The 21515-nt window shown below is 46.3% G+C and overlaps 2 protein-coding genes across 2 annotated transcripts in view; one reads left to right on the plus strand and one right to left on the minus strand.

Moving 5' to 3' along the window:
• The window catches only part of LOC132586839 (uncharacterized), a 28269-nt gene extending 20548 nt beyond the window's left edge, over positions 1 to 7721 (minus strand). The window contains exons 1-6 of the mRNA XM_060258971.1: positions 7650 to 7721; positions 6704 to 6842; positions 4065 to 4207; positions 3522 to 3639; positions 2539 to 2667; positions 38 to 270 (exon numbers count right to left, since the gene is read on the minus strand). Coding sequence (XP_060114954.1) covers positions 38 to 270; positions 2539 to 2667; positions 3522 to 3639; positions 4065 to 4207; positions 6704 to 6842; positions 7650 to 7715 — 828 coding nt within the window. The 5' untranslated portion in view covers positions 7716 to 7721. The remainder of the gene's footprint in view (positions 1 to 37; positions 271 to 2538; positions 2668 to 3521; positions 3640 to 4064; positions 4208 to 6703; positions 6843 to 7649) is intronic.
• A 9666-nt stretch (positions 7722 to 17387) lies between these two features.
• LOC132586867 (transient receptor potential cation channel subfamily V member 2-like) overlaps positions 17388 to 21515 on the plus strand; it is a 31590-nt gene continuing 27462 nt past the window's right edge. The window contains exons 1-2 of the mRNA XM_060259002.1: positions 17388 to 17591; positions 18374 to 18507. Coding sequence (XP_060114985.1) covers positions 17416 to 17591; positions 18374 to 18507 — 310 coding nt within the window. The 5' untranslated portion in view covers positions 17388 to 17415. The remainder of the gene's footprint in view (positions 17592 to 18373; positions 18508 to 21515) is intronic.

The following is a 21515-nucleotide window of genomic DNA, read 5'->3' on the forward strand; positions in this document are numbered from 1 at the left end:
CATCAACTGTGAATAACTGGTGAGACCGGTCAGTTACCTGGGAGGTGGAGAACTCTGAAAGCCACGGATGGAACTTCATGAAAGTCAGAAATTCTTCAACTAGGAGGGCTGAAGCAGAGGCCACAGACTCTGGGGCGCTGCGGGAAGCCGTGTCCAAGATGGCTTGCAACAGAGGCACCGGAAGGAAATAATTTTGCTCGCACAGAGGGGTGGATGTGCCCTGGAGTTTGTGGTAATATGACAGTACGTTCCTCAGGCATCTGGCTGCAACTGATGGGAGAAAGGCAGCTTATTTTCCAGAACCCCTGCACGATAAAGGTTTCGCTTCTGATGATATAGGTACACAGTTCTTTTGCCTCTGTCATATCTCTCCAAACGTGTTTCTCTTTTTTTGTGAAAAAGTTTTTTATTAAGAAAAGATTGCACATAACAGAAGAAAAACATAAAACAAACACATGAATACCACCATACCAACAAACCACAAACTAATAACATACTACACACCTCATTACAACACATTATACATTCATAATCTAACATCAAAAAAAACAACTACCCAGTCATACACTGGGAGGCGGAGAGGATAAGAAAGCAAAAGAGAATTATAGTTACTCCAAACCAAAACCTTTACTTTTAACCCATTTATAAAAAGGGTCCCATTCCTCCTGACATTTTTGCAAATTACCATTTCTTAACCTTGTGGACATTAAATCAGATTCTGCAGCATCTAACAGCTTACTAATAAATTCATCTCTATTAGGGATTTTATCCTTCTTCCAGTACTTGGCATATAGTATTCTAGCAGTAGTAACTATGTACAGTAACAGTTTCAGCTTGGTCATGGGCAGGTTTTGTCTACAAATGTTTAAAAGATACAATTCCGGACATGGTTAATTTGTATTTATAAGATCTTTTGGGCCCAAATATTAACTTGTGACCAGTATTTTTTGGCGTCTTTACACTGCCACCATATATGAAACAAGGACCCTTTAGCTTCTCGACACTTCCAGCATTTATTGGAGTACGTGGGATAAATTTTGGCCAACCTGTCCAGTGTAAGGTACCATCTATATACCATTTTGTATAGATTTTCTCTAAAATCTGCTGGTTTCATTAATTTCAAGTTCTGTTTCCATAGTTTATCCCATTCTTCCATGTCTATATTATGGCCAAACCAAACGTGTTTCTCAAGTGCGGATTGTACCCTCAGTCACCCTGCTCCAGAACGAGAAATGCCAGCCTCCAGGTGGGAGTGGGACCTGAGGATCCCCTGGAATTAACAGCTCAACTCCAGATGATGGAGATTGGTTCCTCTGGAGAAAATGGCTGCTTTGGAGGGTGGATTCGTACCCCTCAGAGGTCCCTGTCCTCTTCAGGCTCCACCTAGGGTTGCCAATCCCCAGTTGGGGACAGGGGATCCCCCAGTTTGGAGGCCGTCCCCCTACTTCAGGGTCATCAGAAAGCAAGGGGGAGGGAAATGTTTGCTGGGCACTCCATTATGCTTCCTGGGGACCGATTCCCATAGGGCAGGGGTGGCCAACGGTAGCTCTCCAGATGTTTTTTGCCTACAACTCCCATCAGCCCCAGCCAGCATGGCCAATGGCTGGGGCTGATGGGAGCTGTAGGCAAAAAGCATCTGGAGAGCTACCGTTGGCCACCCCTGCCATAGGGTATAATGGAGAATTGATCTATGGCTATCTGGGGCTGTTTTTGAGGTAGAGGCACCAAATTTTCAGCATAGTATTTGCCTCTCATCAAAACACCCCCCTCCCAAGTTTAAAAATATTGGACTGGGGGTCTAATTCTATGAGCCCCAAAAGAAGGAATTCACTGCCACAGGAGGCGGTGGCGGCTACAAGCATAGACAGCTTCAAGAGGGGATTGGATCAACATATGGAGCAGAGGTCCATCAGTGGCTATTAGCCACAGCATATTGTTGGAACTCTCTGTCTGGGGCAGTGATGCTCTGTATTCTTGTGCTTGGGGGGGACACAATGGGAGAGTTTGTGGTGTCCTGGCCTCACTGATGGACCTCCTGATGGCACCTGGAGGTTTTTTCTTTTGCTGGCCACTGTGTGACACAGAGTGTTGGACTGGATGGGCCACTGGCCTGATCCAACATGGCTTCTCTTATGTTCTTAAGTGCCCCTATCCTTCATTATTTCCAAATGGAGGGAAGGCATTTAAAAGGAATGGGGTCTCTTTAAATGTGATGGCCAGAATTCCCTTTGGAGTTCAAACGTGCTTGTCACAGCCTTGCTCCTGGCTCTGCCCCCAAAGTCTCCTGGCTCCACTCCCAAAATCTCCAGGAGTTTCCCAGCCTGGAGCTGGCAACCCTATCCTGAGCGTCCTCTGCCAATGGCCAAGGGGGATCTGGCAACCCTAACCAGAACCGGTTGATTAGACGGGATCATGAGTGGACACACACCATAGTAAACAATGTCCACTTCACGCTACCTCCAACACTCTGAAAAAGCTATTGCCTAACCCAGAACTTCGTTAGGATTCCTATATGATCCTTTAGGGTTGGCCCCTCACCTTTGCTCTCTTTCAGGGGCAGGAATGTCGGCTCAGAATCCAGAAGGTCCTGGCATCTCAAAGAGATCTCTCTGTCCTTCCAGGATGTAGCCCGATGTGCTGCTCTTTGGGAAAGGTATTCTAACCTTGCTAGGAAAGACGGACAGAAGAAAGCATTTTGGGAATGCTTAAAAGAACCTCATTCGATCCAACCTCAATTAAGGCACACATTTAAGGAGATAATGATGTTGAAACCACAAACTCATAAGCAGGGGTTTGTTTTTTTTAAGCAGGAACACAGTTCCGGCTGGCTTGGCACCAGGGGGTGTGGCCTAATATGCAAATGAGTTCCTGCTGAGCCTTTCCTACAAAAAGCCCTGCGTGAAACAGTGATGTCAGGGGTGTGGCCTAACATGCAAATGAGCCTCTGTGCAGCTTTTTCTACCAAAAGCCCTGTGCAAAACCATTGTGATGTCAGGGGTATGTGGCCTAATATGCAAATGAGTCCTTGCTGGGCTTTTTCTTCAAAAAGCCCTGCACAAAGCAAGAGGCGTGGCCTAATATGCAAATGAGTTCCTGCTGAGCCTTTCCTACAAAAAGCCCTGCGTGAAACAGTGATGTCAGGGGTGTGGCCTAACATGCAAATGAGCCTCTGTGCAGCTTTTTCTACCAAAAGCCCAGTGCAAAACCATTGTGATGACAGGGGTGTGTGGCCTAATATGCAAATGAGTTCCTGCTGGGTTTTTTTTTTCAAAAAGCCCTGCACAAAGCAAGAGGTGTGCCCTAATATTCAAATGAGTTCCAATAATGTATATCGGCAAACTGAAGTTTCACTTCATGCATTTTTTGAAGTGGGCTTTACCTCATTAAGGCTTCTGCGTGAATAAACCCCTTACTCTTTAAGGTGTCACAAGGCCCCCCCTTTTGATTCTCCTGCAACAGGCGAACAGTGGAACTCCCTCAATCTCACTGAAATTGTTTCTCAAAAGTAACAAATGCAATACCCTTCCTGTTGGACAGGTACAGCCTCCATGTGAGCCCACGCAATTTGGCAGGTAAAGGCTGGTTAAAAAGAGAGCAGAGCCTGCCCTTCAGATCTGGCCACTCCTCCAGCAAGGTCATCTGAAAAGAAAAAGGCAGAAAATTGACAGTGACTGCTGAATGGATTGATATATTCAGGGCTTTTTTTGAGCAGGAACGCAGTTCCGTCTGGCTTGGTGTCAGGGGGTGCGACCTAGTATGCAGATGAGTTTTTCATGACTAAATTTTTAGATAGCTACCTAGGAAGTTGGGGGGGGATCACGTCTGTGGAATTGAAGAGCCACGCATTCGCTGGTCTGCAAGGACACTTCTGGACCAGTTCCAGAGACTACAAGCTTTTGCCCAGTCCTGGATAGCCCAAGCAAGCCTGATCTCATCAGATCTCAGAAGCTAACCAGAGCAGACTCTAGCAAGTGCTTGGATGGGAGACCTCCTTGGAATACCAGAGGCAGTAGGTAGGGGGCAGGCTGGATTTCAGAACACAAACCAAGCCCAAGATTACATACCATGCCATCCTCAATGTGAGTCAAGAGTGAGGCGAGCCTGTTTTTCACCCGACCTCCATCTTGCATCTCCTGAGCAATCTGGTGGTAAATCTCCTTCTCCAAGCAAGCGCTCACCTGTGACATCAGAGTCTTATATGAATCACCTGGAGGAAATCAGAGAATTGATTAGAAGGGTCTCTCCCACTTTGGGAAAATTCCCCTTAAAGTTGCTTTTGCCATTAGCCATGTGGTTGTATTGATTCCAGATTAGGGTCACCAAACCTCTAGGTGAACCAACAGTACAACGAGAGAATCACAGAACAGAGTAGCACAAAAGAACAACACAGAACCGTGACGCAATAACTAAGAAACATGTATAATTATACTCAATTTAAAACTTATACACACACACACACACTGTGGCTAATAGCCACTGATGGACCTCTGCTTCATATTTTTATCTAACCCCCTCTTGAAGGTGGCCATGCTTGTGGATGCCACCACCTCCTGTGGCAGTGAATTCCACATGTTAATCACCCTTTGGGTGAAGAAGTACTTCCTTTTATCCGTTTTAACCTGTCTGCTCAGCAATTTCATCGAATGCCCACGAGTTCTTGTATTGTGAGAAAGGGAGAAAAGTACTTCTTTCTCTACTTTCTCCATCCCATGCATTATCTTGTAAACCTCTATCATGTCACCCCTCAGTCGACGTTTCTCCAAGCTAAAGAGCCCTAAGCGTTTCAACCTTTCTTCATAGGGAAGGTGTTCCAGCCCTTTAATCATTCTAGTTGCCCTTTTCTGGACTTTCTCCAATGCTATAATATCCTTTTTGAGGTGCGGCGACCAGAACTGCACACAGTACTCCAAATGAGACCGCACCATCGATTTATACAGGGGCATTATGATACTGGCTGATTTGTTTTCAATTCCCTTCCTAATAATTCCCAGCATGGCGTTGGCCTTTTTTATTGCAAACGCACACTGTCTTGACATTTTCAGTGAGTTATCTACCACGACCCCAAGTTCTCTCTCTTGGTCAGTCTCTGCCAGTTCACACCCCATCAACTTGTAACGAGACATTCCTAAAGTGCATTTCATAAATTCATAAAGTATGTCTTACCTAAAAAAATATCTAATCTCATTCAAAAGTGCAATTCATACAACAGATCCTACAACACTCCTAAAATGTATTTTCAATCTTGTCTATTCTGATCTACAGGTGAGATTATATAGAGTATAATCAGGGCTTTTATTGAGCAGAAGAAGAAGAATTGCAGATTTATACCCCTCCCTTCTCCCTGAATTAGGGACTCAGAGCGGCTCACAATCTCCCACGTCTTCTCCCCCCACAACAGACACCCTGTGAGGTGGGTGGGGCTGGAGGGGGCTCTCACATCAGCTGCCCTTTCAAGGACAACCTCTGCCAGAGCTATGGCTGACCCAAGGCCATTCCAGCAGGTGCAAGTGGAGGAGTGGGGGAATCAAACCCGGTTCTCCCAGATAAGAGTCTGCACACTTTACCACTATACCAAACTGGCTCAGGAAAGCAGTTCTGGCTGGTTCCCACAGTGCTCCTTAAATAGTCCAGGATTCCCTATCACTGACAGATTATGCTTTGGTATGAGCCACAGAGATCCTCACGGCATCAGAAAAATCTAACAAATTTATTGCGACATGAGCTGCCCATAGGAAATGACAGCTTTGTAGCAAAACAAATGTGTTCATCCTTAGGTACCACAAGACTCTTTGCTCTTTTTGCCTGTGGCTCAGTCCTTCAGAGAGGTACCGCACTGGCTTTTCTTCAAGCTGAAATTTTACACAGAGGGAGTAGAAAATTCCCAGTCTGCTATATTTGTACATCACCTCCCCCTTGAAATATGGGACAGTCACAGCCCTATTCAATTAATCTGTCTAATACCTATCCTTCCACCTATTTTGCCATGCACATGTGTTTTATCTCAGTGGTTAAAAGAAATCCTATTTAAGCTGGATGCTCTCACACTTTTGTCTTGCCTTTCCTCCAAGGAGCTCCAGGTGGCATCCGTAGTACTCCCCCTCTTCTGTTGGTACCCTTAACGACAATCTGTGAGCTTCAGCTGTTTGAGAATGACTGACCTTGGGTTGCCCAGAGAACTGCACGGGGTTTGAACTGAGTGTCCCTGATCTTAGGTTGACGTTGACATTTGAGCTACAACCGATGTTCCCTCTAAGCTGTGGAGTCTTGTGAGCAAAAATTCTACTTTGTGAGCTACTGGTATTAAAATTGTGAGCGACTGGCATTAAAGTTGTGAGCTACTACATAAATCATTGTGCTCTGGGGTCATCCTTCCTGAGCTAAGACAAAAAGGTGTGAGCTGGAGGTTAAAAATCTGTGAGCTAGCACATGCTAACAGTTTAGATGGGGTGGCCAACTGTAGCTCTCCAGATTTTTTTTTTGCCTACAACTCCCATCAGCCTCAGTCATTGGCCATGCTGGCTGGGAGTTGTAGGCAAAAAAAACATCTGGAGAGCTACCGTTGGCCACCCCTGGTTAGAGGGAACACTGGCTAAAACACTCCTCCATTTCAGTCTGGCTCACTTCTCCAGGCTCAGTTTGGGATGTGGCAAACATCCCCGTCCCCCACTCCCCATCCTTGCCCGGGTACCCCCAGGCAGTTTACCTCCTTGAACAGCCTTGGTGGCTTTCTGTAAGACGAAAGCCTTTTCTGCCTCGGAGAGGTCCATGAAGGTGTTCACGTGGCTCTCTCTCATCTGCTGCTGGATGCTGTCCAAAAGCCCCTTGGTGAAATCTTGCCACTCCTGCTAAAGGACAAAAGCATGAAAAAGAAACAAGATCCGACGTGTCCCTCGCCCTGCCTCCCACGGGGGTCAAACCGACGCCCGGGAAGCCCACAGGCAGAGCATGAAGTGAACAGGCCTGGCCCTTTCTCCCAGCACCTCACGCAGGTGGGCTGCCTCTGAACCCTGGAGGGTTCTGTCCAGGGTCCTTAAAAGGTAAAGGTAGTCCCCTGTGCAAGCACCAGTCGTTTCTGACTCTGGGGTGACGTCGCTTTCATGTTTTCACGGCAGACTTTTTATGGGGTGGTTTGCCATTGCCTTCCCCAGTCATCTACGCTTTCCTTCCAGCAAGCTGGGGACTCATTTTACTGACCTGGAAGGCTGAGTCAACCTTGAGCTGGCTACCTGAACCCAGCTTCCGTCAGGATCAAACTCAGGACGTAAGCAGGGAGCTCAGACTGCAGGACTGCAGCTCTACTACTCTGCGCCACGGGGCTCTTCCAGGGTCCTTAGCCAGCTGGTTTAAGAGCTTTGTCTTCCATTCAGCTGCCTAATCTCATTTGAAAGCCTCCTGAGGCAATGATCACCACCACCTCTGGGAGTGGCAGTGAGTTCCATAAACTCTCCCAACCAGGGCTCTTTTTTGTAGCAGGAACTCCTTTGCATATTAGGCCACACCCCCTGATGTAGCCAATCTTCCCAGAGCTGACAGTAGGCCTTGTACTAAGAGCCCTGTAAGCTCTTGGAGGATTGGCTACATCGGGGTGTGTGGCCTAATATGCAAAGGAGTTCCTACTACAAAAAAAGCCCTGCTCCCGACTGACCAACCTGTGATTTCTCAACCGTCTTCCTGGCCCTCTGCAGCCAAGACGAAGCTCCTGAGGCATCAGCCATTGCCCTCTCCAGCAAACAGGGAAGCGGTTCTTTGCAATCCCCGTTGCTACAACAGACTTTTTGTTAAAGCCGGTTCTCAAGTGTTGCAAAAGGCAACCACAGAAGGAGATCAGCTGATCCTCCCAAAGATGCCCTTTCCTATACCTTTCATTTTACTGTGTTCAATGCTTAATTTAAACCAGGGCTCAACAGGGCTGTACCCTAGCTAGGGATCCTAGCCTCCAGAAGGGACCTGGGGATCCCCCAAGATTACAGCTCATCTCCAGATCAGTTTTTGCTGGAGAAAATGGATGCTATGGAAGGTAGACTCTATGCCAGCGGTGGCCAAACTTGCTTAATGTAAGAGCCGCATAGAATAAATGTCAGATGTTTGAGAGCTACAAGACAGGAACATCAGATGTTTGAGAGCTGCAAGGAAGGAAGGAAGGAAGGAAGGAAGGCAGGCAGGAAGGAAGGCAGGAAGGAAGGCAGGCAGGAAGGAAGGAAGGAAGGAAGGAAGGAAGGAAGGCAGGCAGGCAGGAAGGAAGGCAGGCAGGAAGGCAGGCAGGCAGGCAGGAAGGAAGGAAGGAAGGAAGGAAGGAAGGAAGGAAGGAAGGAAGGAAGGAAGGAAGGAAGGCAGGAAAGAAAATAGATGGGGAAAAAAGGGAGATGTGGAAAGAAAGCAATTTTAACTTTAAATGCATTCTCCAGGCTGCTGGCTGGCTTGGCTTGGCGAAGTGATTTAAAGAGGTAAATGCCTTCTCCAAGCTGGCCAGTGGGGAAATGGGGGCTTTGAGAGTCACACACTATGTGTAAAAGAGCTACATGTGGCTCCTGAGCCACAGTTTGGCCACCCCTGTACTCCACTGAGGTCCATTTTTTAAAAGTAAAAAACCCCGCCTTGGACTTCTGACAGTTTACTGTCAAACCTTTGCAACCGTAGTCAGAAAAAAAGGCTTTAACGATCTGTGTAAACCAATATGAGTTGGGATAACAAGACTGCATTGTCTGCATACAGCAGAATAGGAATACTATGGTGTGGTAGACTAGGAGGACAGCAGGATTGACAAATCATTCAAGGGTGAATTAAATAGAAATGAAGCCAACAGATAACCTTGTCTAACACCAAGTTCAAAGTTGAATGGGTCAGACAAATCACCCCCCTCAAAAAAAATTCTACAACAAATTACCGTAAGGCAGTAACGTCAGTATGCAGGCACAATGTTTGCTCTAAGCTGCAAAGTCTTGTGAGCAAAAATTCTACTTTGTGAGCTCCTGGTATTTACTGCCTAAATTATTGTGCTCTGGGGTCATCCCTCCTGAGCTAAAACAAAATGTGTGAGCCAGAGGCTAAAAATCTGTGAGCTAGCTCATGCTAACTCAGCTTAGACGGAACACTGGTCAGCAGTATATTACCCATAATAACCTTTGATCAGTTGAGGTACCTTGCTGCTTTCATTTCTTTTTGATATCTCTGTCTGGTTGCCTAAAAATTTTAGGGTCCCCTCCGTTTTTGTTTTTTTTTTGGCCAGGGTGGCACAAAAATTCCCCAAATGGGGATATTTGAACAGAATCATCCAGGTTTTTTTTTTTTTAAATAAGTCTCATTTCTGGAGAGGAAGATGCTCCTAAGGCTAGGGTCACCAACCCCCACGTGGGGCCTGGGGAATCTCCTGACATTACAACTCCAGTCTACAGAGATCAGTTCACCTGGAGGAAATGGCTGCTTTGGAGGGTGGACTCTGGTATTATGCCTCATGAAAATTCCTCCCCTCCCCAAACTCTACCCTTCCCCAGGCTCCACCCACAAAATCTCCAGGAATTTCCCCACCTACAACTGGCAACCCGATCTCACACCTAACCTAACATTTCCCTTAATTCCCTGAAATAGTCCTGTCATAGTTAAACAGCAGTAGCATTTACAGGGCCATCAGCTGTTTCATGAGGCATATAAAGGGGCTCTCAGTGAGGCAGTTTTGGGGGAGGAATTCTTGATTTCATTAATATCTTGTTTTTTATGGGGGAAGGGGGGTGTTTGTGTGCCCACACACCATCATTTAATTCCCTGCCTCAAGTGTTTTGAGGCAACTCCCAACATCTGTATTAATATAATGCAAACAAGGGTTTTAATGTAAATCTAGTATCAAAGGTGATAACTGTAAATTTCCCCTTTTTTAATTTACTAGAAATTGCTTGTCCCCACCCCCCCACCCCAGTGCAGGAATGGGCGGTAAATGGCGTGTTTCTGTTCATGATTCATCTGTTGTTGCTGAGGCAGAATCCATGAGGGGAAGAAGAAGCCATTAACGTCATCAGCTGTCTTCCAGGAACCTCTTAATGCACAGCTTGGCTGGAAAGATCTATGGGAAGTATAAAATATTCTAAAACAAGAGAAAACTCTGTGGGTGGGGCACAGGGGGAAATCTTTTAAAGAAGTCACCTCTGCGAGGAGAATTTGTGGGACGTTTTCTTCTACTGGACAAAATAATTCCAGCTGAACTGAAATTTGGGGGCTGATTATTTGGGGGTATAGGCAGGGGACAAGGGAGCCCTTTTTTGTTTGTAAACCATTGTGAGCCTTTTTCTTTTGCTCAGTTTCATTTCTGGTGTTTCTGATTCATTTGTTTTTTTGAAAGTATTTGTGTATGTGTGTGTGCCTGCGTGCCTGGAAGTCATAAAGAACCAGTTTGGTGTAGTGGTTAAGTGTGCGGACTCTTATCTGGGAGAACTGGGTTTGATTCCCCACTCCTCCGCTTGCACCTGCTGGAATGGCCTTGGGTCAGCCATAGCTATCACAGAGGTTGTCCTTGAAAGGGCAGCTGCTGTCAGAGCCCTCTCAGCCCCGCCCACCTCAAAGGGTGTCTGTGGTGGGGGGAGAAGATATAGCCGCTCTGAGACTCTGATTCAGAGAGATGGGTGGGGTATAAATTGCAGTCTTCTTCTTCTTCATAGTGACCTCTACTGGAGCCACGACGTTTTTCAGAAAGGTGGCTTGCTACTGCCAGCCTCTGCCTCCCGGCCTGGTATTCCTTGGAAGTCTCCCATCCAAGTACTTGCCAGGGTCAGCCCTGCTTAGCTTCCAAGATCTGTCAAGATCGGGCTTGCCTAGGCTATCCAGGTCAGGGCCTGATTTCTTTATTCTTTGATATGCATAATGCAACTGATGTCGGATTGCCATCTCCCAGCTCTACAGTTCTCCTGGAATTATAGGTGATTCCCAGACTACAGAGATCAGTTCTTCCACAGGGAATGGCAATGTCCAGGGGTGGATTCCATGGTATCACCTCCCCGCTGAGTTCCCTCCTTCGTCAAAGTCCCCCCACCCAAGCTTTGCCTCCAGATATCCAGGAGTTTTCCAAAGCTGAAGTTGAAAATCCTAAATGGATGCCAATTAGCGTTAAAAATTAGATACGTTTAAGGACGGAAGTATGTCATGAGAAAACCAAAAACGCCACCCCAACATCATCAGGGCTGGCCCTGCCACCAGGCAAACTACGTGATTGCCCAGGTCGCTGGCTTTCTGGGGGCACTGGGTTGGGTGCCCCCCATGTGACTCAGTGACATTATCAGTGTGGCGGGGGGGGGGGGCGCACCAGATGCTAGCCTTGCCGTAGGGTGCCAGACTTTCCAGGGCCAGCCCTGACATACATGTGTTGATTTGAACAAGGGAAACTTGAACTTAACACGGAGTGTAGTGTGTGTGTGTTGTGTGTGTATGTGTGTGTGTTGAGGCAAAATGGTGGGATTATGAATTTTGATGGCATCTCTAACGGACAGAAATGATTAGTTATTCAGATAAATATGGCAGGAGTAGCAATGAAGGACAGAAAAAAAGAAAATAAGTTAGCTGATTAGATTTTTACCATAGGGCAGCATTAGGAAATTCCACCATACATACCACAAATTGTAAGGCAAGTTTGAAACTGGGATCCTATTTGTGCTAAGAATCAGGGCTTTTTTTTTTTTGAGCAGGAATGCACAGGAACTTAGTTCTGGCTGGCTTAGTGCCAGGGGGTGTGGCCTGATATGCAAATGAGTTCCTGTTGGGCTTTTTCTACAAAGAAACCCTGTGTAAAACAATGGCGATATCAGGGGGGTGGGGCCTAATATGGAAATGAGTTCCTGTTGGGCTTTTTCCACAAAGAAACCCTGTGTAAAACAATGGCGATGTCAGGGGGTGGGGCCTAATATGGAAATGAGTTCCTGTTGGGCCTTTTTCTACAAAAAAGAGCTAAGAACAGTTTGCTTCAGGGCTTTTTTTTGGTAGAAAAAGTCCAGCAGGAATTCATTTACATATTAGGCCACACCCCCTGACACCAAGCCAGCCGGAACTGCGTTCCTGCTTAAAAAAAAAAAAAAAAAAGCCCTGGTCTGCTTATTCCACCATCACGGCAGGGATTTTTTGTTTTGTATTTTTTTAGAAGCCTTAAAAACATTTGAGGCCTGTTTGACCAAAGGTGGCAACAGAACAAAATAAATAGGTGTGAATGCCATGAAACGATGACCATCTCACATTTCTTTCATATCTCTTATTTTAAATGATGGATTGTTCCTAGTCACTGAAACTGTCATTGTAGAGAAATAGGTAAAGCTGTTGTTTCTTGCGTTATGTTACGTATTTGTTTTACCACCCAACTGTGCTGTTTTTTTAACACAGAAAGCGCTTTAATGACATGTACAACTTAACTCAGTTTAGGGATGTTTTCAAATTTCTCATTTTTGCTGGCTCATCTCAAAAATATCTGTTTCAATCTCATTGTTTTCCTTGTGCAAACCAAACCAGTGAGCCTTTGGTGTCACAGCATTTTCTGCTTCCTTATTTCAAATTATTGTTACTAAATGTACACATTTCAACAGTCTTTTGCACGTGACTAGGGTTTAATATATAAGTGAGCATAAAATAAATGAATGAATTGGCCAGATGCCAATTCATTTTCACAACGACAAGATGTGAAAAACAAAAAGAGCCAAAAAAGTACGTTTGCACATCTCTAGCCCAGCAGCCCCTTTATTCTCTTCACCCTGGTAGCTGAAAGGACTTACTTCTCTGGCCACGAGACACCACAACTCAAACGGAAGATTACAGCTATCTCTCATGTCCACGAGGACCAGCTCTGATAAAGCACATGCACAGTCCTCTTGAGACGCAGCAAGCAAGAAAAGCGAGAAGACTTTTTCCACGCTCTCTGCCATGCTGCTCAGCCGATGCCATACGTTCCCTCTGCTAACATGGTGGTTTAGCTGGCTTCCTCTTCCTCAACATCACACCACAAACAAAACTGTCAGAGGGAGCAAAGCGCAGGTCAATCAAGAAATTGATCCCATGACAGATGCCATCCAGAGCGGCTGTGAGGTTTTTTTTAAAGAAGCCTTGTGATGAACACGAGAGAGAGAGAGAGAGAGAGAGAGATCTGCAGGCAGACAAAAGAATTTTTAAAAGAAGGAACTTTATAGCTTCGGTACTGCATGCTTTGGATCCTCCATCTTGGTACACCAGAGGTTAAGATATTAATTATGTACCGCCTGCTCCAAGTGATGCTGCCTCCATCGGTTCTGTGACATGAGTTTAATTCTTTCAGTGGGGATTTTTCTGGAGGCTGCAATATTTACCATTCTTGCATCTGACAGCTGAGAAATCTACAGACCTCCTCCCAACTGGACCGAACACCACCCAGTGCATAAGGATCTTTAACGTGCAGATTCGACAACCAGCAAGTCTGCCTTTATGGGGAAACCTGCATCATAATTTTGCAAGAGGAGGGTTTGTGAAACCTGACGGTTGCCGTCTTGATAGCAACCAACGTCTGACGTACTCTGCTCAACAAGATATTAGAGAAAGGGTGGAATAAACTGCACTGCAAAGAAGGTATGTAATTTTATTTTTTTTTCCCTTCAGAGCCTTAGATTCTTGCATGCTAAATAAAACAGAGAATGGCGAATCTTTGCGCTCAGCCTCAGCCTCAGAATCAGTTTTTGAAACAACAATAAGGTGGGTACTTCAAGGCATGTTCAGAATCCCTTCCCATGCCAGTGAATTATAGTTACCTGGAAATAACTCCATGCATCTGGAATTAGGAAGCAGGGTTTTAAATCCAAGGGTGTGGCCAGCTAAGGATGCTAGCTTCCAGGTGGGACGTGGATTTCCTGGAATTACAGCTCATCTCCAAAATACAGAGATCAGTTCCCCTGGAGATAGATCCAAGTGGGCAGCCCTGCTGGAATGAAGCAGTTGCACAAAGCAGGAGCCAAGTGGCACCTTTAAGAACAACCAATTTTTATTTAGAACGTAAGCTTTCGTGTGCTCTTAAGCACACTTCATCAGACGAAGAATCCAGCACAGTGAGCAAAGCCATACATAGCTGAGCAGAGCCATACATAACTGGTAGGCAGTGGCCCAGAATGCAACATGGTCATTGGTTGTTAAATTTGTACTATGTTGCATTCTGGGCCACTGCCTACCAGCTATGTATGGCTCTGCTCAGCTATGTATGGCTTTGCTCACTGTGCTGGATTCCTCGTCTGATGAAATGTGCTTAAGTGCACACGAAAGCTTACATTCTAAATAAAAATTGGTTGGTCTTAAAGGTGAAACTTGACTCCTGCTTAGTTCCCCTGGAGAAAATCGATGCTTTGGAGGGTAGACTCCAGGGCTTTTTTTGTAGCAGGAACGCCTTTGCATATTAGGCCACATGCCCCTGATGTAGCCCATCCTCCTGGAGCTTACAGTAGGCCCTGTACTAAGAGCCCTGTAAGCTCTTGGAGGACTGGCTACATCAGGGGGTGTGGCCGAATATGCAAAGGAGTTCCTGCTACAAAAAAAGCCCTGGTGGTCGCTATGGCATCGTACCCACTATGGTCCCTGTCCTCCCCAGCCTCCAACGCTCCATCTTTTTCCTAACCAGGAACTGGCAACCCTACACCACCCCCCACACCTCTGCCAGTAGCAGGGTGATCTGACACTCTAGGCCAGCATCTGTGACTTGCTTTTAAAAAGGCATTAATAGCTGCTAAAAATGTGTGTATTTTGGACTCAGTGCATTTCAGCTTGTCAAAATTACAGAGCCTCTGTAAAGAAGGAAGGTTGCCGTTTCCTCTCTGAAAGTCAGTCATGTAATTATATGCACACAGTCCTTTCACCTTCCTCTTACCCACAGACACGCATGTCGTAACTCTCCTCCATAGCCCATGGCCATATTGCCTTTTCCATATTGCTTGTCTGCTTCTTTGGGCTATCCTTCAGAGAGGCCGTGGCTCCATAGTGGATTGTCTGATTTGCCTGCAGAAAGTTCCATGTTAGAGCCCCAGTGCCTGACATTAGAAACATCTTAGGTAGGGTAGAAGAAGAGTCAGAGTCTCAGAGCAGTTTACAATCTCCTTCCCTTCCTCTCCCTAGAACAGACACCCTGCGAGGGAAGTGAGGCTGAGAGAGCTCTGAGAGAACTGCTCTCGAGAGAACAGCTCTGAAAGAGTTATGACTGACCCAAGATCCTTCCAGCAGGGACATGTGGAGGAGTGGGGGATCAAACCCGGTTCTCCCAGATCAGAGTCCACCACTGAACCTCTATACCAAACAAGCTATACCAGCCTGGTAGGCCTTTTTGCTCCTGGGATTGTGGAGAGTTGCTGCCAGAGTAGCTGATACTGGATGGACAAACAGGTTGATTTGGTGTAAATAGCAAGTAAATTTATAAACTGGTAGGTGATAGGGTTCAAGCCTTCTGAAAAATCCCCTCTTTTCTGGCCTGAAAACTTCTATGCCTTAATTCCAGATTTGGTGGTGGGCAGTAGGTTCCAGATGGACAAAAGGAAACACTTCTTCACACAGAGAGGGATTAAAATTTGGAATTTACCACCAGAGGATTTAGCGATGATCACAGGAATAAAAAAACGTTAAGAAGGGATTAGATAGATTTATAGAGGCTATCTGTCAATGGCTACTCACCGTGGTGACTGAGAGGAACCTCCATAGTCAGAGGCAATAAGTCTCTGAATCCCAGAGCCAGGAGGCAACATCAGGGGAAGAAGGCCTTGGCCGCTATACCTTGTTATTGTTGGGATTTGCAATTGTTTGCTTATCTGTGTTAATTGGTCAGCAGCTAGTCAGGTGACTTTGTCCAAGCAGGCAAAGCTCAAGAAGAAAGAGGAAGTATCCCCTCTCAGCCATGTTTCTTTCATTGTGTTAGGATACAGGGCTTACAGCTTGTTGCTTTCTATCCCAGTCCCCCCATCCCTGTAGTAATAAACTGATGACTTTGTTTTTGTACAAAAGGCTCTCTCAATCTCAGCTCGATCCAATGACCCGTTGAACTGTTTGAGACATAGAAACTGAATTTCAAACAGAAATACCTCTAACAGTTGCTAGCTGTCCTGAAGAACTTGTCAGGAGACAGCCACCACGTGAGACAGGATGCTATACTACAGGGGTGGCCAACGGTAGCTCTCCTGATGTTTTTTGGCCACTGTGTGACACAGAGTGTTGGACTGGATGGGCCATTGGCCTGATCCAACATGGCTTCTCTTATGTTCTTATGTTATATGAAAGATCATTGTTAGACATTCTTTCAAAAACATAACATTTAATAAGATTACCTCAGAGAAACAGGGAAAATCTATACTCAAGCCACATTTTATAACGTCTACAACCGATAACCAATAATCATATATACAAATAGTTGCATTTGGTAGTTGGCCACACCAACATTTGTCATACAATTTTTTTGACATCACCCAAAATAGTAAAATCTAATTTTAAAAGAGCTGCTCTAGGGTTGTGGATGTCAAGACCTCGAGTCAAGGAATAACACAGTCCAATAATTCAGCAGTTTATTCCATGCATCATAAGGCAGTACACCATCTTTGCTAAGACTGACATCTTAGCTCAGTGACTCTCTATTTAACGCCCTAACGGTTATAATTCAAGTGCAAAGTGGGGCAAAGTAATTACGACTTTTGGAGGGACCCACTCCCCCACAAGTCTTAGAGTCCAGGTGTTTATCTGTGCTTTGTTAGCGGCTGGCCTTGGTCGCTAGAAACAGCTCCAATAATAAGTTCCTCAAATGAGCATGCAGAGAGCAAGATGAGCTAAGCAAGAATGCACCCAAGCCAGATGATAATGTTACAGCAAAGAAAATATGGCAAGAGGGATACAGAGAGGATAACTCTTGACAGTGGAGGCAAGATGGGTTTATAATGTCAGAAGCATTGACCAATCACAGGTGCAAAATGGGAGGGCTGGCCTCCAGGGAGGTGACAGTTAGACATCTCGATACTATTAAGGTGAAGGCACGTCCACAGGAGGCTGACTACTTAGAATTTGCATCCTCTTGGCCACTGGATGGGCCAGACATTTCCCCAGACCTTTCTCCCTGATAATGAGAGCCAGAAATGAAGCTAATGTTTCTGTATTGTAAGCCACAACCCAAGATTCGCATTCCTTGGACACCCTCAGGTGACATTCAATCTATTTGTTACAACTAACCAGGGCTTTTTTTGTAGCAGGAGCTCCTTTGCATATCAGGCCACACACCCCTGATGTAGCCAATCCTCCAAGAGCTTACAGTAGCCCCTGTAATAAGAGCCCTGTAAGCTTGTGGCAGATTGGCTACATAAGAGGGGTGTGGCCTAATATGCAAAGGAGTTTCTGCTACAAAAAAAGCCCTGCAACTAACAAACTTTTCTCATGACCTGTTCTCTCCACCCTCCTGACAACGCCTCCAGTTAGATGATGTTGCCATTGTTAGAGGTAGCTGACAGCGTCACTGAAGAATCGGAGGCATCTCGAAATTGGGCAGATGATGGGAAAGATGAGTTACGACCTTTGGACACTCCTTTCCAGAACGAGAGCCAGGCGGCTCCAATGATCAGGATAAGAAAAGATTATCGGGGTGAAAATGTGAGGTAAGAAAGTATCTTACGAGTCTGCTGAACTCCCCAAATTTCTGATAGTTGATTCACTACTTTAGGGGATCAAAATGGAAGGCAAACTTACATCCCGCAAGCAGTTATTGAGAATTACAATCCTTGAAAATGTCCACATCCTTTGTTTTTGGGTAAATCACTGTCCTCAGTATGTGTTCTGACTGTATGCAAGCAGGTCCAGAGCAGGGACTCGTGCAGAGATTCAACAGGCAGCCTTCCCCGAGGCTGCGTAGTTCTGCTTGTGCCCCTGTAACATGGTAAACGCATTGCTTGCCTAAGAATAACATCTTGATTTGGATTTCTCTGTGAAGCATCTGGAAAATCAGGGCTCTCCAACCTTCAGGCTCAACTTCCTTATATGCTAGCTTCCCAAACCCTATGGAGGCCCCTAGGCAGTCAGAATTTTAGGGGCCCCCTTGGAAATTACCTTAGAGTCTGAGTGCCCACCCTGCCACTCACAGCCTCTGCTGCAGCCTGCAGGCACCTTCTTAAAAGCCCCTTTTACTAAGCTGCAGGGGAGAGGCAGAGAGAGGCAAACTTGGTGACAACGCTGGCAGCAGCTGTACCAGGCAAGTAGGGCAAAGAGTGGCTCAGTTGCTGGCTGCACATGCAGGCAGAGGGGAAAATAGAGGGGTGGAGCTGGCCTGGGACCCCAAAGGCGTGGGGGCCCATAGGCCAGTGCCTATTTGGTCTAATTATTAATCCAGCCTTGTCCCAAACTCCTGTAATACTGAATCAATAACTTTGCTTTTCTTTCACAGCGCAGAGGATCCAGACCCCTACAACAGAGACCGTATCTTTGGTGCTGTTACAAGGGGAAGGCCTGAGGAGCTGGAAGGCTTGGCTGGATACTTGCGAAGAAACCACAAATTTCTCTCCAACTCGGAATACAGAGGTAGATGCCTGCATTTCCCTGCCCAAAAGCATGACATAAAGTTGGTAAAGTTTTGTACAGAGCGCGGGTCAGCTTTTTGTCAGATGAAGAAGAGGCTCAGGATTGCCAAAAGGATTTGAGTGTCTGTGCACGTGTGACAAAACAGAAATGCCACAGAAGTAGCTGCCCCACCAAGAAAGAAGCAAGCAAGGATGTTAGCCAGTGCACATAGCAGACAGTCATTTTTGGTGGTTGGGTGCTTTGAGCTGTCAGGAATAAAGAATGACTCAGTCCCTTATGGTACATAGGCTGCAGCTCAGTGGAAGCACCTCTGCTGTGCACATAGAATCATAGAGTTGGTAGGAACCTCCAGCGTCATCTAGTCCAACTCCCTGCACAATGCAGGAAATTCACAAGTACTTCCCCCCCACACACACCCAGTGACTCCTGCTCCAAACCCAGAAGATGGCAAAAAATCCTCCAGGATCCCAGAGAAAATTGCTTCCTGACTCCAAAATGGCGATCAGCAGGGGGTGTTTTTTGTAGCAGGAACTCCTTTGCATATTAGGCCACACACCCTTGATGTAACCAATCCTCCTGGAGTTTACAGTAGGCCCTGTACTAAGAGCCCTGTAAGCTCTTGGAGGATTGGCTACACCAGGGGTGTTTGGTCTAATAGGCAAAGGAGTTCCTGATACAAAAAAAGCCCTGGCAATCAGAATTTCCCTGGGTGTGTAAGTAAGGCGATGACAACTAAGCATTGATGCAACCCTTCCTGCCCTCTCTCTCATGATCTACCTAAGTTCAGCATTTATGTCAGATGGCCATCTATCCTCTGTTTAAAAACCTCAAAAGAAGGAGAACCCACCACCTCCCAAGAAAGCCTGTTTCACTGAGGAACTGCTCTGTCAGGAAGTTCATCCTAATGTTTAGTGGAAAACTCTTGATCTTATTTCAACCTGTTGGTTCTGGTTCAATCTTCTAGAGCAGAAGAAGACAAGTCCTCACCGTGTTGCTGTTGTTAGAGGTCCCAGGGTTCAATCCCCAGCATCTCCAGTTAAAAAGGGCTGGGTAGTAGGTGACGGGAAAGACATTTGCCTCAGGCTCAGACCTTGGAAAGCTGCGGCTAGTCTGAGTAGAAAGTAGGCCTGCCAATCCCCAGGTCCCAGCGGGGGTTCTTCCGCTTTCCCAGGCTCCTTCCCGCCCCCAGTCAGCTGGGGGGGAAGCCCCACCCCCAGAGGACCATGTGCTGTTTCTACCACCGGAGGCTTCAGTCTCCAAGTGAAAGGCTTCCTCTTGGGATGGTGTGTTTGTGTTACTTTGAAGAAGTTGGCAGCAACTCATAAGCAGAGAGGCCAATCCCCCTTCAGAGTCTCCAGAAACTGGGGGTGGGGGTGGGGAACGTCTGCTGAGCACTTCATTATTCTCTATGTGGAGATTGATTCTCATAGGGTATAATGGGGAATTGATCTGGAGGTTTCGGGGCCTCTGGGGGAGCTGTTTTTTGAGGTAGAGGCACTGAATTTTCAGTATAGTATCTAGTGACTCTCCCCAAAGTATCCCCCAAGTTTCGAAACGATTGGACCAGGGGGTCCCATTCTATGAGCCCCAAAAGAAGGTGCTCTTATCCTTCATTATTTCCTATGGAAGGAAGACATTTAAAAAGGTGTGCGGTCCCTTTAAATATGAGGGCCAGAAGTCCCTTGGAGTTCAATTATGCTCGTCACACCCTTGTTCCTGGCTCCACCCCCAGTCTCCTGGCTCCACCCCCAAAGTCTCCTGGCTCCACCCCCAAAGTTCCCAGATATTTCTTGAATTGGACTTGGCAACCCTAGTAGAAAGATGGAGTGATACTGTTTCAGGACAAGGCAGCTTTGTGTGTGTGTTTTGCTATAATTTTGATTACGGCACACAGCTTGGAAATTACAGATCTGCTCTCTGCTCTGAATGGCAGTAGCTCCCCTGAGTCTCCTCTTCCTCCTTGATACTCAAGGCCCTTTGCTTTAGAAGGAAGCAAAGATGGGAATGGTTAAAGCATTGAGCATGTGAAGTGTGTGCCTTATCATTGAGGTAGCTGGAAGACAACAGAAGAACGTAAGAGAAGCCATGTTGGATCAGGCAATGGCCCATTCAGTCCAACACTCTGTGTCACACAGTGACCAAAAAACCAGGTGCCATCAGGAAGTCCATAAGAACGTAAGAGAAGCCATGTTGGATCAGGCAATGGCCCATTCAGTCCAACACTCTGTGTCACACAGTGACCAAAAAACCAGGTGCCATCAGGAGGTCCATAAGAACATAAGAGAAGCCATGTTGGATCAGGCAATGGCCCATTCAGTCCAACACTCTGTGTCACACAGTGACCAAAAAACCAGGTGCCATCAGGAAGTCCATAAGAACGTAAGAGAAGCCATGTTGGATCAGGCAATGGCCCATTCAGTCCAACACTCTGTGTCACACAGTGACCAAAAAACCAGGTGCCATCAGGAAGTCCATAAGAACGTAAGAGAAGCCATGTTGGATCAGGCAATGGCCCATTCAGTCCAACACTCTGTGTCACACAGTGACCAAAAAACCAGGTGCCATCAGGAAGTCCATAAGAACGTAAGAGAAGCCATGTTGGATCAGGCAATGGCCCATCCAGTCCAACACTCTGGGTCACACAGTGGCCAAAACCCAGGAGCCATCTGGAAGTCCACCAGCAGGACCAGAACTCCAGAAGCCCTCCCACTCTTGACCCTCCAGCGCCAAGAATAAATAGCATCACTGCCCCAGACAGAGTGTCCCATCTTTATGTTGTGACTAATAGCCATTGATGGACCTCTGCTCCATAAGTTTATCTAGTCGTTTCCTGAAGCTCTCTATGCTTGCAGCCACTGCCACTTCCTGTGGCAGCGAATTCCACATATTAATTACCGGTACTCTTTATTTGATGAAGTCCTTCCTTTTATATGTTCTAAGCCTACCGATCATTAAATTCATCGAGTGCCCACAAGTTCTTGTATTGTGAGAAAGGGAGAAAAGTACTG

Source organism: Heteronotia binoei, chromosome 18, assembly GCF_032191835.1.
Source record: "Heteronotia binoei isolate CCM8104 ecotype False Entrance Well chromosome 18, APGP_CSIRO_Hbin_v1, whole genome shotgun sequence".
In the NCBI taxonomy this organism is placed as follows: domain Eukaryota; kingdom Metazoa; phylum Chordata; class Lepidosauria; order Squamata; family Gekkonidae; genus Heteronotia; species Heteronotia binoei.